The 16,194-nt window shown below is 39.1% G+C and overlaps 2 protein-coding genes and 1 pseudogene across 2 annotated transcripts; 2 read left to right on the top strand and 1 right to left on the bottom strand.

The window, feature by feature from the left end:
• Positions 1-517: 517 nt before the first annotated feature.
• LOC141611269 (annexin D5-like) lies at positions 518-4,080 on the bottom strand. The gene is made up of 6 exons (XM_074429772.1): positions 3,891-4,080; positions 2,408-2,553; positions 2,052-2,270; positions 1,601-1,816; positions 1,336-1,425; positions 518-893 (listed from the first exon to the last, which is right to left on the bottom strand). Exons 1-6 carry the CDS (start codon positions 3,964-3,966, stop codon positions 690-692), a joined length of 951 nt encoding a protein of 316 aa, XP_074285873.1. The 5' UTR covers positions 3,967-4,080; the 3' UTR covers positions 518-689.
• Positions 4,081-9,549: 5,469 nt separating this feature from the next.
• LOC141613016 (28 kDa ribonucleoprotein, chloroplastic-like) lies at positions 9,550-10,215 on the top strand. The gene is made up of 2 exons (XM_074431757.1): positions 9,550-9,984; positions 10,189-10,215. Exons 1-2 carry the CDS (start codon positions 9,550-9,552, stop codon positions 10,213-10,215), a joined length of 462 nt encoding a protein of 153 aa, XP_074287858.1.
• Positions 10,216-10,874: 659 nt separating this feature from the next.
• LOC141613015 (putative galactinol--sucrose galactosyltransferase 2) lies at positions 10,875-15,826 on the top strand (annotated as a pseudogene).
• Positions 15,827-16,194: the final 368 nt, after the last annotated feature.

Here is a 16,194-nt window from a genome sequence, read left to right as displayed (position 1 = left end):
TAACTACCCTTCTTTATTAATTAGTTTAAATTTCAAAATTAAGAAGAGGGAAACTAAAATATTTACGCAATTTACTATTATACCCCGGGTATCGTAAAAATTGAGTAACATCCGGTGTCGCTATTTCATTTTCCCATAATCATCTAAATAATAAATCCTCATTATTATACACTTATAACTAAATCACGTAATAGCCACTTATATCACACCATACTATCATATTACTCCTCAAAAGTGTGTAAATAACACTTCTAACCCCGTACAAATATCGCCTCATCAATGGGAAAGAGTGCTTGAGAATGTATTTAGGATTATTAATCGAGTTTGTGAAAATTATAGAAAATAAAGTTATTTTACACCCTTTTCACCTCAAAATCGTCCTTAATTATGCCTCCTCAGGGTAAATCTCGCCCATTACTTAGCACAATTATGTATATTTGAAAGTCGTCTAATAGCAGGTTTCAAAAGGCTGCTCTAAGAACCAAGGCCAACTCTCAAATTCAGTCGACAGCCCCGATAAAGCGATAATACACTTTTTATTTATAATTATAATTAATAATGGATATATTTTCTTGATCGGACATTAAACCAAGTTTAAAAAACCACAATATAAGTTCGCACACTATTATACCAATACAATTATCATTGTAACAAGAGACCCATAATATATGCACAATTGCACATTTTGGTCAATGCTTAGAGCCCAAGAGAGCAAGAAGGAATTTCCTATAGTCTCCTGATGTCTCCGAGTGAACTGCGTCGACCAACGTCTTCTTATACTTCTTCAAGTACTCGGCCTTTATGTACTCCATATCTAACTCCGTCCTTGTCACGATTACCCTGATCAATGTTGTGTCATCGGTTCCTAATCCCTTCATCGCTTTGTACAATACCTATAATACACCGAAAATAAGTCTAAGCTTACTTTAGTTAATTAATGCAGAACTACGCAGGCCATTAGGCCAAACACAAATTCTCAAACGAGACCATTTTTTTTTTTTTTTTTTTTATGACGAGGGGGTTGAATCCCCCGGGCCCATGCATTCCCGCACCACCACATGGACCATGTAAGCCACCCCTTTCGGGGGCTGCAGTGGTCAAGTGATCATCGCCACAGCTGGTAGTCGAACCCGGGACCTCTCAACTCCTGCAGTTCTACAAGCTTCAAGGTTTAACCCGGCTACCACTGAACTAACACCACTTGGTTTAACGAAAATAAGTCTACGACTAACTGGCTAACTGCATCCTCGAAAGTCGAATCCAAGCTGAATCGGAAGGACCCATATACAGTATTATCAAACCAAAAGGCGGAGTAATTAGGTAGACATCAGTTACCTTTGCGAAGTATTTTGCAGGATTTTCTGCACATCTTACAATTGCCAAAAGACCTTGCATAAACAGCCCCGAGGTTTCCTTCTTTATGACCTGCACAAGAAATAACCAGAAACATTTAGATTATGAAAATGAAACATTCGGTTCATGATGCATTTTAACAGATTTTAAACAATCGCCATGATAGAATACATTTGGAATTCGTTAGTGGGTGAATAAATCTGGTATCTCGTGGCAGTCGGCCTCTTAAGTACAAAACAGTATGTACCTTTTCAAGGGAGTTTCCATACATATTCTTGTAAAGTGAATCAACAGCTGCCAAATGTGCCCTACTTCGCTCGCTAAAGATCCTTATGAAAATATTCTCATCAGTTCCCATTCTCTTCTCCCCAGCTTTGTAGAGATCCTTTGCATCATTTTGAACAATCATTCCATCAACTTCAAAACCTTCATAGCGTTGTTTGCTCACATACGCTAGCAAAAGCTGCAACGGAGTAACCATGTCATATACTCATTTATTCCCGCACCAGTACGCTAACCAGTTGTTAATTAACAAGGATACAAGAAAATAACTCGAGAACCCTCCACCGGACTCTGCATATGAGCAGCATAAGGCACAACCTCAGACAATTCTGTCGCAGGCTCAGCTGTCTAAAGCGATCATCAGAATGCATAGAAAATATCCTTAATTTATCATAGGATTAGAGGCAGAGACACACCTTTTTATGATCTCCAGAGGCCTGTCGTTCCAGATCATGCTCTAAGGTAGATCCGAACCTTTGAAGATAGATCTGCTTGAAGATTTGTATCTGTGAAGGTGTGCGAGAGCATATTACTTCGGTGACTGTAATGAGATCTAGAGTATCTTCAGAAAGTGCTTCTTTTACAATAACAGCATCACGCGATGCAGGATTTTCCATCCAGAGCAAAACGGCATACTGACAAAAGAAAAAAAAAACGTGAACACGATAAAAAAAACCTGCTTCCATAAGAAATCTACCATCTGCAGAAACTTTCTTCAATTTGGAATTGGAAAAAACACATGAAATAGAACTGTGCATCATCAATGTCATACCTCTAAATTACCGCTCAGCTCCTTTTCTAAACGCTTAAGCAAATCTTCATGGTACAAAGATCTAAATTCCTGCTGAATGATACCACGCTGTGTAGCATCACGGTGAGCGAGAATGTTGATCACAGCTTCCGTGTCACAGCCAAACCCTGGGAAAAAAGTACTTTGTTATAAGAGACTAAAGGTTCTTTCTGACTGAAAGCTGATCTTACTCCGATATATATCACCACAAGAGAGTTCAACGCGAATGTGGAATTTCCAAACTAAAAGCATAACATCTTCAGATTCGGCAGTGATCAAGTCATAATCGGACAGACTTGCTTGCATGAACATACTTATACAAAGGTACTAGCAGATGTTCAGATCAAATTCAGAGATAAGAGAAAGCTAACTTGCTTCCATATAGACATTTTGTTAAAGATTGAGATTTGAGATTGATAATGTCAAAGAAAACAATGTTCAATCTTCGTGCTTTAACATTGTATTCCGTTGTATTACTTGTATAAATACAATGGTCAAGTCCATGAAACCGTGCTTGTGAGTTATGGATGGGTCAGGGAATCAAATCTATACAATCATACTTGTGTTTGTTCTAACATGAACATGGTTTTATAGTTAAAACGAGACCTAAAAAAACGAGAACCTAGGGAATACCAAAAGTTTGTCATTAAAACGGAGACCTCCGTCTTAAGTGAGACTAACTGTTTTAAGATCACTAAAACTTGGGAGAGACCATCTTCCAATCGGCTCTCTATGTTTCATTATTAAGCCCTCAGCCCCTCAGTCACTTCTTCACCTTCACTTGAACACAATTTTGCTAATCAAACCGAGAAAATTGTCTATTTTCCTTTCTCTTCGGGTCCGGCCATTCATCCAACCGTTTCCAATTTTACAAAGATTTAAGGAAAGTGATACTCCCTCCGTCCCGGTCAGTTGTTTACGTATTCTATTTTGGGTGTCTTAGACTCTTAGTCTCCGTCAATTGTTTATCTTTCTATTTCAGGAATGCATTTGATGGACAATTTGATCCTACACTCAATTTGGTCCACTTATCATCTAATAATTGGCCCCTATCTCTTTTCTCGGTCTTTGTGCCAAAACAAAAGCTAAACAAATGAACGGAATGAATGGAGTACAATAACAAATCTACGCCTCAAATTAACGAGAATACCAACAATATTATTGTGATTGAAAGAGTGTAGTTAAATATCAAGGGATCGGAATGTTAATTCAATTTCTTTACTAAATTAGGGAAGACCAATTAAATTTGGGATAAATTAAAAGACACAATCAAAATCAACAAGGAGTAAATCTAGCAATCACAATCAATTAAACCAGAATAACGATACTAGTACAACTAGCACAACTATGATTTGATATGAGGGAGCGGAAAATTTCAGCAGGGCGAACAACAAAAGTCGAAAAAAAAACAACAACAACAACAACAACAAAAAAAAAAAAAAAAAAAAAAAAGAAGAAAAGAAACCTTTGAAGGCTTTGTAAAGAAGGGTAGAATCATCACGAGGAGAGAGCGCCATGGGAGGAACACTCAAAGTCGACATTTTAGTACCCAGTTTGGTAAGCTTTCGAAATGGTGCAGTTGCTTATGTAGCGTAACGTTGAGAGTTTAAGAAAGTGACTTGGCCAGTTGACAGTTGGCATTCATGACTGATTACTAGTCATATACTACAACGTCTTTAAATGGAGTACCATTGTACCAATTGTGTCACATGTCTCGTGGCCTTATCTGTTATTGTTTGAATTTTTTGAGGAATTTTATTTTGTCACTAGTTCGCGTATTTTGCATGCATTCTACATTTCTACGTCTTTTAATATTCTCAATTCCGAGTTCCGACTATTTGGACCTCTCACATAGATCCTCTCACATAGATCAGCTACTGATAAGGGTTTCTAATATAATTACAAATCTTGTGATTAAGTACTGAGAATGTAACCGTGTTAAAACTCATGATGAATTACTTCACCGTCCTAAAGGATAAGATTATTGGTGAGTTTTTAAACAAGACTCATCTCACATGAATCTTGAGATAAAACTCATTCAAAAGAAGAATTAGCCATATACGAAAGATTGTCTTTATATCTTTCGTATATTCGTATGTATGATGAACCCGAAATATGATTAGTTAGAATACTACGGATCGGAGTACTCTATTAGAATTAGCCATATAAAAAGGTGGTTTTCTGTGTAGCTTGTTGAATAACTAAGCCGTATATGTTTACATGTGATTGGAACTATGGAAGCACTGACGGATCTTGGAGTGAATAATAAAGGACCCGATGTTTAAACTATTGATTTTATGGGTGAATATCTAAGAGTCAATCATCAACTCAAGGGAAACCGTGTGATAATTTGACATTGAAAAACTAGCAAGGGCCGAGCCCCCGGGGGTGCCACCCCCACCCCTGGTATGTCACTAGTTTTCAGGCCGTAAATCGGCTTCTTAGGTGTTGAATCGTTGTCACGGGTTTTGCCGTTGTTCTTTCTGACGAGTTTTATATTTCCGATGTCTTTGTTTTTGGTCAGCCTTGTGTCGTTTTTGTCGGGTTGTTTCTTATTGTGTCTGTCATTGAGCTTAGCTCTTCGGGTCGGTTAGAAACCGATTGGTGATCCCCCATTTCCCCCACCAATCGGCCCTTCGTCCTTATTGTGTTTGTTTTATGAGCATAGCTCATCGGGTCAGTTTTGGGACTGATTGGTGATCCCCTCATTTCCCCCACCAATCGGTCCTTTGTCCTGTGTATCTGTGTAGATTGGTTTTTGCATGTAAGGCGGTGGTAAGAGGATTTGCTTGGTGAAATGGGTGTCCTTTGCTGCTTTTCTTGGTGCTTGTTGGACTATTGCGACTTTCAGTTTGTGTTTGTTACGTCGTCGTTTTCTTAGGATGGTGTGAGGTCATGGTGGATGGGTCTTCCCTTTTGAGATGTGTCTGGTAGGGGAGGAATCGGGTATTTGGTAGTGTTGTTGGTTGGGTCAGATGCGGCGGTTTCCGCTTCTTGTCGATGTTTGTTTTTAGTTTATCATGTTTACCGTTTTCCCAAATAAAAGCTTTTCCTACTTTTATTTTCCTAGTTTTAGGGGTGTCAATAAGTTTAGTTGTGTCAATTAGGAAGTTCGTAACTTTACATCCGGTGTGTGTTGTGTCCATTTTCCTCCGTCCTACTAAGTTGGTTTTGGTTTGGGGGCTGATCATGTACGTTGATCATGTACGTGGCTCTTTCTTTTGCTCCCTACCTTTTTACTCACTTTTCTTGGGTACGAGTTTCTTGTCCGTAAAGACTGTTTTTATTCAAAGTGTAGGAGATTTATCTCCTCTAGAGGCAGACTTTCCTGATCTACTTTCCGCCTTTCCTTTCTACGTCCTTGTGGCCTCAGTGCACTTTGTCCAATCTCGATGGGTCAAGGGTCTCGTTGGTTTCCAGAGTTCGTGTATCACAACCAAGGAGATGAATCTCCGAGGCACATTTTTGTGTCTTGTTGCAGGTATTTCTCCGAAGCTCAGTTGACTATGATGAGTAAAGATTGGTTCGTTTTGTTGGCCACCTATGATCGTCACCTCAAGAATGCTCTGGATGTTGAAGTTGATTCCCGTAGTCAGCCATCCGTTCGCCATCAACACATTTATGTTACCCGATGTAGTTGCTTTGTTGTTTTAGTTTTTGGTATTACTAAAATAAGTACATTTGACCAAATGAGTCAAATGTCATCTGTATAAGAACTCGTTATTTGCAGCTGTAAAAAAAAAAAGTTATTTAGTTAATCAAACCAAATCAAATCCCACCTAAATTGGTTACTTTACTCTATACTTTTAGACACTTTAACTGACTTAGTCCTACCTTGTGGTTCGATCCTTATTTTCGCTTTATTACTGTTTTAGTAGTTTAGTAAGTAAGAGATTATAAATTTACATTTGATAGGCATACGTCTTTTAGCCCGTCATTGTATCCGACTCGAATCCGGACTAAGGGTAAAATTATCGGTGAGTTTTGAGACAAGACTATCTCACATGAATCTTGAGATAAAACTCACTCAAAAGAATTACCCATATAAAAGGTGGTTTTCAGTGTCGCTTGTTGAATAACTCACTCAAAAGAATTAACCATATACGAAAGATTATATTTATATCTTTCGTATATTCGTATGAATGATGAACCCGAAAAATGATTAGTTAGAATTTAGTGGGCCAAGTCGGAGATAGGGACTGTGAAGCTGAATGTTGACGCGGGAGTGAAGGAAGGCTGAGGTATGGGCATTGGTGTGGTATGTCGAAATAGTGACGAGGAGGTGGTGTGGGGGATGGCGGAACATAGGAGGGAGGAGTTGGAGCCGAAGATGGCGGAGGCATTAGCGATATTGGAAGGAATTAAAGAAGTGAGGAGGCATGAACACTTGAATGTTGTTATCGAGAGTGACTGTAAAACAATGATCGACGCTATCACCGTTTTGAGGACGCATGGCTGTAGCGATTTCCATTTAATTTTAGATGATATTTTTTTCTATTTGCTCTGTTTTTCATTCTGTTGTTTGGTTTTTTGTTAGTCGGTAGTTCAATGGCGTAGCGCATGAGCTTGCCCATTTTAGTTCGTTTGAATTAGGTAGACAATTATGGGACCGTTTGCTGCCCAAACACACTATGTCTTTGGTTAACGATGATCTTAATGAGATGAGGTAAACCCGCTTTTGGGGCTGTTTAAAAAAAAAGAATACTATGGAGTACCGTATTAGAATTAGCCATATAAAAGGTGGTTTTCAGTGTAGCTTATTGAATAACTAAGCATGTGTATGTTTATATATGACGGGAAGCATTGACAGATCTTGAAGTTAATTATATAAGAGACCCGATATTTAAACTATTGATTTCATGGGTGCATATCTAAGAGTCAATCATCGACTCAAGGGGAACCGAGTGATAATTTGACATTGAAAAACTAGCAAGGGCCGAGCTCCCTCCTATAGGAAAGATGGCCACCTCCATGGTAAGTAATACGAGTATGTATATACTTCCTATGTTTTTCGGAATTACAACCTTTAATACGAGTATCTCTATCTTTAATTTACTAGATTCATTTTTTAGGTCAGCTTCCTCAAAATTACATACGTAAACAAATTTCCGGATGATTGGAATCTTAAGATCGATTGTTTGTTACCTACGTAGATAATACTCCGTTTATGTAAGGCGGTTTTTAAAACCGTTTTTTTTTCCGCAATTTCCACCAAAACTAGTTTACGACTATTTTATTTGCAGAATTATAATTATAATTAATAATTATATATATAAAGAAATAAAGCTAATGCTAATTAAAAGGGAGATACTACAAATATCTCACTATCTAGAAGTTGAAGTACATCTAAACATACGGAGTAATATAAAGATGTAATATCCTTGTTCCCTCGCGAGTCGCGATTATCAGTGAGCAGCATCAATCTTGGAAGTGCAAGCAAGCATCCTACGAAACATTGACACAAAACATACGCCAGAGCTTTTCTTCGCCTTCGTAACAACCACCTTGGCATCATCGTTTCTTTCTTCCTTGTCCTTATCCTCGCCCTCTGCCTCGAGCATCGTAAGCGGGTATGCTGTCCTTAAGTATTGGTGCCTTAATAATTTGCCGTTATGCATTCTACCTTCGTCTTCACCACTTCCGACCATACCTGTTGGTTTCGAGAATTGAGAATTGAACGTCGGGGCCAGCCTAATTTCTCCATATGGAGGGTAACTCTTGCTTGATCTTATGAAGGCCGACGACATCGTTCTAGTGACGAATTCAATTTCTCACGTTGCTTTCCTTTGTTTGGAAGATTACTTGATTTGTTTTTTTTGTTGACAAGAAGGATGTTCATTTATATATATAGTTTTTCCTAGCAATGGTTTTATAATCACTATTTGACTAGGATTAGTTATTTTATTTCCTTATCGAAATAGTACTCTGTAGTTATGTTACATATGGATTCGGTAGTTTAATTTAAGTCACACCTTCTTGTCCAAACAGAATTTGGAGTAATATTGACATAAAATATCCTCAACAATTGGTCACATATAAGGCTGGTCAATGGTGCGGGTCGGCCGGGTCAGGGGTGGGAGACCCGAAACCGGCTCGAGATTGTGGGTTAGAGATGGCAATCCGGGCCGGGCTAAGGCGGGCGGCACGGGCACGGCACGAGTCCGGCACGGGCACGACACGATACGGATGAATAATACTGATGGCACGGGCACGGCACGAACGGGTTTGAGGCGGGCCGCGGCTGCATTTTTTGGAAATTCTCGTGCCTAGGCACGGCACGGCCCAAGCACGGAGGGTCCGGCACGAACCAGGCACGGCGGGCCTGGCACGGCACGGCCCGAGATTTGACCCGTTTCTTAATTATTTAATTAAATTTCATTTTTTAATATCGTTTTTTAATTATTTAATTAAATCTAGTACATTAAAAATACAAGTAATCAACTAATCAAGACATCAAATACATTAATATTTAATAAAATATATATTTAAATCGTTAATATTCATTATTTATATAAATAAAAGTGTATTTAGAAAAAAAATACTAAGGTTATTGGGTCGGCCCACGTGCTAGGCACGATTAGCCCATGGGCCAGGCACGGCCCGAGCACGAAATTGGGCGTGCCAAGAGCGGGCCGCGACGGGGATTTGGGTGAGTGGGCCAGGCACGGCACGACACGGCCAGCCCAATATCCGTGCCTGGGTCGGGCCATTTTTTGGGGAAGGCACGATGGGCCGGCACGCGGGCTGGCCCAGCACGGCCCAATGCCAACTCTACATGTAACCCCTAATTAACCCGAATCAATATGATCTAACACGAATGTTTATAGTATCAAACAATATCCCTGAAAAACACTTTAATAATAATAATGATAAACTCAAAGTGACCTGAACCCGAAACAATCAAACCCAACCTGATTCAAATACCGACAAACCAAATAATAACTCGATTAACCCCTTCGTCAGGTCTAAATCTCCGGTGACCCGTGAGTGACCCATCAAGATTGTATCTTTTCATTTTGGCAACATTCATAAAATCTCCTCACAATCCACTTATCCCTTTACCCTCTCCTTAAACCCTCCTCCTCCCTTCTTCTCCTTCATTTTTCTCCATTTTTCCCCTAAAAATGGCGACAACAACAACAAATCCCTTCCTCAAAACCCTAGCAATCTCAATCACAACACCATCCCTACAAAAACCCACTTCACTCTTCCTCCCAAAATCCCTCTTTTTCACAAAACCCACCAAACAATTCACTCTTTCCCTCCAAAAATCCACCATTTTTGCACCACTTTTTGTTGCACAAACATCTGATTGGGAACAAGAGAGCTCTACTAATGCGGTTCTTGATGAAGAAGAAGAAGAAGAAGAAGAAGCTGCAGTTAGTTGGGACATGCCACAGGATGTCTCTGAGCCTGAAGCTTCTGGTTTCGAAACCGAAGACGGGTTTTCTCAACCCCCTGAGGATGCTAAGTTGTATGTTGGTAATTTGCCTTATGATGTTGATAGTGAGAAATTAGCTAACATGTTTGATGGAGCTGGTGGTGTTGAGATTGCTGAGGTATATCTAACTTTATCATTTTTTATTTATTGCTCGGTTCCAATCATTTGTTTATCTTTGATTAAAATTCGACTAAAAAAAATAATTAATGGGTTTTTGTTTATTCAATTTGTATAATAATTGGGTTCAATGTATTTATAATTATTGGGTTTTGGCTAATAATGTTTAATTGCTGGGTTTTAATTGTAAAGTTGTTTATTCAAGGATCCTGTTATGGATGGGAAAACGTAATCTAATTCCTGTCTTAGTTAATAGTCTAAACTCTAAACTGTGTTATCGGCTAATGAGGGGTACTTAACAGTTTATCTGGAATTATCGGAGTATTTAACTGTCAAGGAGTTGGTGTTTGGCCATGGTACGATATTCTACAAGACACGTCAACACCTGAAGTCATATGTGGCAGAGTGAGTCCTAAATGATGTTGAGTTTCTTGAAGACATTGCAGGAGATAAATGGCAGGGTGATTGTGCTCTATATGCATTATATTCAGGTAAAAGAACTACTAAAACCTCTGTAGTCTGAATTTATGATACATCCTTAGAATCTAAAGTTACTAGAGATTAAGTGTCTCACTAATGACCTAAATACATTTCAGGGTCTCTAAACAAAGTTTCCAAGACGGAAACGGAGGTGTCCTTGGGGATGCTAAAATGTGAACTGTTCACGTTTGTCCAATCGGGGTTAGTAGTTAGCCTTACTCTATTTTTTAAAAATATCCTCTTGGTTTCGGGTCATTCCAATCGGTCTCGTGTTTTCGACACAAGGGTAACATTGTATACATCCGATTCCCATACCCAATTCTCGTTCTTTTTCATAGGTCTTGGTGAAGTAGTCCATTTCGCTCCAATTGGATTACTCGACATGTATAACTCTGGAGGGGCTATTGAATCATGGAGTTCGATAAGCAGGTTGAGGCGAAGATTGTGAAGATGAAAGCACGGGGATGTGGTCGTTTTGGTGCTTATTCAAGCAAAACGCCAAGGTATTGTCTTGTTGACACAAAAACGAAGAATTTACATTTAATCTTGAAGACGGGTTATTGACAATAATGCTTGAAGGAGACTGCCAGGTGAAAGACATCAGATTTGTGTACTGAAAATGAGATGTTTATGTCAAAATAATTTCCTGCAAACTGTTCACATACCATATGTCTCGCTTTCTATGAAAGACGTTCCAACTTCTGTAGATTTTTCAAGGGAAGAATTATGTGTGATTGAACACTGGAATAATGTCTCCTTTGTTTCTTTTGTTATTCTGAAGTTAACAGACTTCAACCAATTTCAGCAACCAATGTAAAAATTATTCACTCATTTGCAACCAATTTACCGCTATCTATGCATCATTCACATATATCGAAAAACGACACAAAGCTTACTCGTAACAAAGATGACATAAAGAAGGTGCACATATATTGACATGGCATGACACGCTCAGTCGCTCACACGCACTTCGTTTAAGCCAAAACCTGAAAACATTGTATAAAATAGCCGAACCTCACACTTTGTATTCTAATTTGTCAATTCAGCACTACAATCACAATACTAAAACTGTCTTTATCTTACTAACCTTTATCACTTAAACTTTATAAAAGTCGCTTCCTTTTTGGCTTTTCCTGTACCTATTAATAGGAATATTTATAATAGTTGAGCCTCAACCATCACCTTAAGGTTTTGGTTGAGATGGTTCATCTATCATGGTATCAGAGCCAGTGTGACCGAAGGTCACGGGGTTCGAATCCTGGCAACCTCAAAACCCCTCAAAAACTCTAGAAGTGGATACCAGCACGGTACGGGGGAGCCGGTGCACAACCAACTACTCGGGAGCGTAATAGGAATATTTATAATAGTAAAAGTCTGCATCACTCATCTCATCATTTGATTTTAAATCATTGCATTGATTTTGTTTAGTAGTGTTTTAAAATGATTATTACTTTCTTTTAAAAAGCTACATTTGATTGTGTTATATGATTACAGTGCACATACTACACGACCCACAGGCATTGAAGAGCTCAACAAAGATGGCCATCATCATTGAAGACGATTGTTTGTCTGTCAATGGCAAGGTTGTACTCACCGAAATCCCGAGAAAATGTTGTCTTTTCTCCGCGCCGTCCGGGTCTGTTTTCTTGGGTGCCGCCGCCTACTCCCGGCTCTCGGCTTGTGTTCACCCTTGGTGCCTTAAAGTGAGCGAAGAACTGGTTCACTTCTTTTTGTTTATTATAGTCTACGTCTGTATGTATGGTAACAAAGTATCTTTAAATTTTGAATGGTCATTGCGGGGGATACAAGTTTTCATCACTATTCCGATTCAAGATATGGTGGATGATGCCTAGAATTGGGACATCTGCAAGTGACTTAAGACCGGAAACACGATTATTATTCTTTGTTAGAAGTTAAAGATAGTTTGCACATTCTATATTTTGATTTTGCCTGTCTTAGAAGGCGCTTTCCGGTCAAGCTTGCAGGGTACTCAAACTAATGAACTTGACTTTGTCTTGAAAGCGGTTAGTTGACATGCCCGATCGCTTACTCTTGTCATTATCATCGATTTTAGATTATTCGATATATCCGTTCTTCGATCATGAATTTAGGAGATCCCGATGTCCAAACAAAGACACGTTTCGAATCTGTATTTGTAAATTTCGGAGAGAACCCCTATGAGCTAATCAAGAATTCTATCAAGTATGTGTTTTGAAAAATCTGTGTTGACCTCTTTTTCTTTTATTATTTTACACAGCTTCAACGAATCGTCTTAGCCAATTCCGTTCGGTTTGAGATTAAGGCATTGTTAAGTGTTTTTCCTGTGTACCTGTAGGATCTTTGGCAGAGCACAAAGGTACATTTAATCATGTAGACGATAAAAAGGTGAAATAATTATCTTTGACGAATCAAGTTTCGTTTAATTCCTAGTCTATATCAAGATGGGATGCACTTCTAATTTAATTTCGTAATGATTTATAAGCGACTTCCTGCTCATTTAGACTGGTTTGGTTGGTGCACTTGGGATGCTTTTTATAGAGAGGTCAACCCGAAGGAATCGGACGGGGTTTGAAAGGTATTTGTCGATTCTTCGAATTAAGTAGCGCATCATGCTTCGAGTTGATTGAAGAAAATTGTTGTTTTTTCAAAGCAATTCATGTGATGCAATGCATTTCTTTTGGTGAAATTCAGTTTATCGCAGGGAGGTTTTACGCCAAGGTTCTTGGTCATTGATGATGGATGGCAGGATACTTACAATGAATTCCAAAATGAAGCAGAGAAACACACGGGAGTTCGAGTAAGCTATGGTTTCGGGAGTTTATGACAGATTTTTGTTTCCTTAAAATATTCTAACTCATCCGAATTCGTTTCGGTTTATAGTTTTGGTTTTGCAACAAGGTTGAGGAACATCAAGGAAAACGATAAATTCGGATACGAACTCGACGGATGAGTACACAACACTACCCGAGTTCTTCAATTTCTTAAAAACGAGATATGGCTTGAAGTAATAATCTATCGATGCAAGTCTCACTGTTTGCTAAAATTGAGTTCTTTGTTTAACTTTCCCAACTAAACTAGCTGACATGCGCGCTGTTTGGATGATCTGAGATGCATTTACGTGTGGCACGCACGTACTTGGATGTTGGGGAGGGGTCCCGCCATCCTCGAAGCTCTGCAGAAATACGGTCCTAAGCTTGTTCATCCTGTTCAATCTCCTGGTAATGTAGGGAACCTTAGAGATGTCGCTATGGATGGCATTGAAAAATACGGGATGGGGGTAATTGATCCCGAGAAGATCAGTGATTTTTACAGTGACTACCATAACTACCTAGCAAGTATCGGTGTGGATGGTGTCAAGGTTGATATTCAGAATGTGGTGGAGACCATCGGTTCAGGCTATGGTGGTCGCGTTCGTATGACTTCCATTTACCTGAGAGGCCTTGAAGAAGCTGTTGAAAAGAATTTCGGAAACAACAATCTCATTTGCTCTATGTCTCATAACACCGACTCCTTGTTCGGTTTTTCAGTTTGCTTTTCTTACACGAGACCGTCTCATTTCTATCCATGTCTTCCTATATTCCTTATTTTTTTTGTGGAAACAGAAAGTTTATTCATGGACGGAGGGAGTACTACATTTGATCTCGTACAATAATATGTATAATGCAACACACTACATGAAATAAGTGGCAACTGATTGAATATTTTGATTGTGATTCAAAGAAGAGTGCCGTTGCTAGAGCGTATGAAGATTTTATGCCTCGGGAGCCAACGTTTTGAGACAAAGTGCACATTGCCGGTGTGTCTTTCAACAGATCTTATCCTTGGAGAGTTAGTACAACCTGATTGGGACATGTTCCAAGTAAGATATTCATATCTTTTACACTATGATGTCGTTTATTCGTGATTCATCCGAAAAATACTTCGATTTTTACTAAAAATCTCAATGTTTTGAGCCTCCATTATCTGCAGACTTTCATGCTTCTTCCCGAGCAATAGGTGGCTGTGGAGTGTATGTCAGGTGAGAAAATCGACACTTACGATTCAACCACCAAAATGAAATCGTCTTTCTATATATTGTCCCTTCCTCCGTAACATTGAAATGACAGTGTGTCTGAATTTGGACTATTTGATTGCAGTGATAAGCCAGGCAGCCATGATTTTGAGATTCTAAAGAGACTTGTATTATCCGATGGTTCAATCCTGCGAGCTAGATTTCTTTGGCCGTCCTACTCGAGATTTGTTTGTTCATAGACCTGTCATGGATGGGGAAAGGTAGTCAAACACAACTATCTTACTCTAGTCTGCATAAGAGTCATATTCGAGTTATGCGGTGTTGTTTCGGACATGAATACAAAGACTCGAAGTAAAGAGTCGAGGTAATATAGGTATCTTTGTAACACTAACTCGGATCTTTTCTTATGTTTTTGTTTTGATTTCTTGGACAGTTTCATCAAGATATGGAATCGAACAACTTATCAGGGTTATTGGAGTATTTAAGCGCCAAGGAGTAGGTACTTGGCCATTCACCGAGAACACTCTAAGGACTTCGATACCCGAACTCCGTCGGCAAAGTAAGTCCACAAGATGTCGAATTTACGGAAGAAGTTGCGGGTGATAAGTGGGCTGGGTGTGTCTTTGTATATGGGTTCAATTCAGGTGAAGTTCTACTAAATACTCTAGCTTATGTAGTTTGTTAACTAACCGACTAGTAATAAAACCAATCACCGCCTTGCAGGATCCCTTACGATAGTTTCAAAGGACGGAAAAGTGGATGTGTCCTTAGGGAAGCTGTCATGTGAACTATTTACGTCTCTCTGTCGGGGTTAGTAATCGAATCGCTCTCTTTCATGCTATCGCTTCCATTCGTTTATTTTCTGCATTGTTTATGAATCCGTGTTACAATGTATTTTCAGGCATTTGAGAATACTGTCCATTTTGCGCCAATAGGATTAATTGACATGTACAATTCCGGAGGAGCAGTAGAAACCTTGGAATCAAGAGAATACCAGAATGGAAGCATTGTGAAGATAAGAACACGGGGAAATGGCCGCTTTGGAGCGTATTCAAGAACAAAACCACGACATTGTCCGTCGACACAACGACACAAGATTTCACACTGATTCGAGAAGATGGGTTCCGATCATTAAACTTGAAGGGGAAAGCCAAGTCAAAGACATTGAATTTGTTTACTGAATTCAAGTTGTTTATTTGGAGTTTCCTCTTTATCATGTCAACCTTACAATTTACAAGACTTATGTGGACAAAACATTAGCTTGATATCTTAAATAAATGTATTATCTAGATTTTCTACAAAAATCTTGTTGGTAGTTTTATGCAACTTATTGGTTGGGTGGTGGACCTGATGTATGACTGTCAAAAACCTGTCCATCAGAATGAACTGATATGTGTGATCGAGACTAACACAAGAGTCCATCAAAGTTGGCTGATGTGAGAGGTAAGAGCTCTCATCTCTTAAACAAGTGGTTAGAGGTTCGAGACTCTTGCTAATGAAAATGCCAAATTTGGAAGGGGTCAATCTATTAAATTGCCTTCAGTACCCTGAAGGAGATTGCCCCAGCTGTCGGTAGGGAGATATCTGTGGTCAACACCAAAAAAAAAAAAAAAAACTAACACAAGGGTTGAATAGAGCAACTCGAAATTAACCGATAAAGAGTTGTTTTACCTTAACCCGAGGTTCTCGGGTTCGAGCCCTAATGATCCTACCTTCCTC

The sequence above is a fragment of the Silene latifolia genome, chromosome 11, assembly GCF_048544455.1.
Source record: "Silene latifolia isolate original U9 population chromosome 11, ASM4854445v1, whole genome shotgun sequence".
Lineage (NCBI taxonomy): Eukaryota > Viridiplantae > Streptophyta > Magnoliopsida > Caryophyllales > Caryophyllaceae > Silene > Silene latifolia.
Note: the sequence above shows the minus strand (reverse complement) of the source record. Positions and strands in the feature narration are given on the sequence as shown.

Bases quoted from the DNA above. Each gene is read 5' to 3' on its own strand.
- LOC141611269 (XM_074429772.1), bottom strand. From the start codon at position 3,966: ATGTCGACTTTGAGTGTTCCTCCCATGGCGCTCTCTCCTCGTGATGAT. The intron at 2,554-3,890 runs GTTTCTTTTCTT...CTTTTTTCCCAG, and splicing joins TCTTTACAAAGCCTTCAAAG to GGTTTGGCTGTGACACGGAA. The intron at 894-1,335 runs GTAACTGATGTC...GGTGTATTATAG, and splicing joins CTGCAAAATACTTCGCAAAG to GTATTGTACAAAGCGATGAA.
- LOC141613016 (XM_074431757.1), top strand. From the start codon at position 9,550: ATGGCGACAACAACAACAAATCCCTTCCTCAAAACCCTAGCAATCTCA. The intron at 9,985-10,188 runs GTATATCTAACT...TGTTTATTCAAG, and splicing joins GTGGTGTTGAGATTGCTGAG to GATCCTGTTATGGATGGGAA.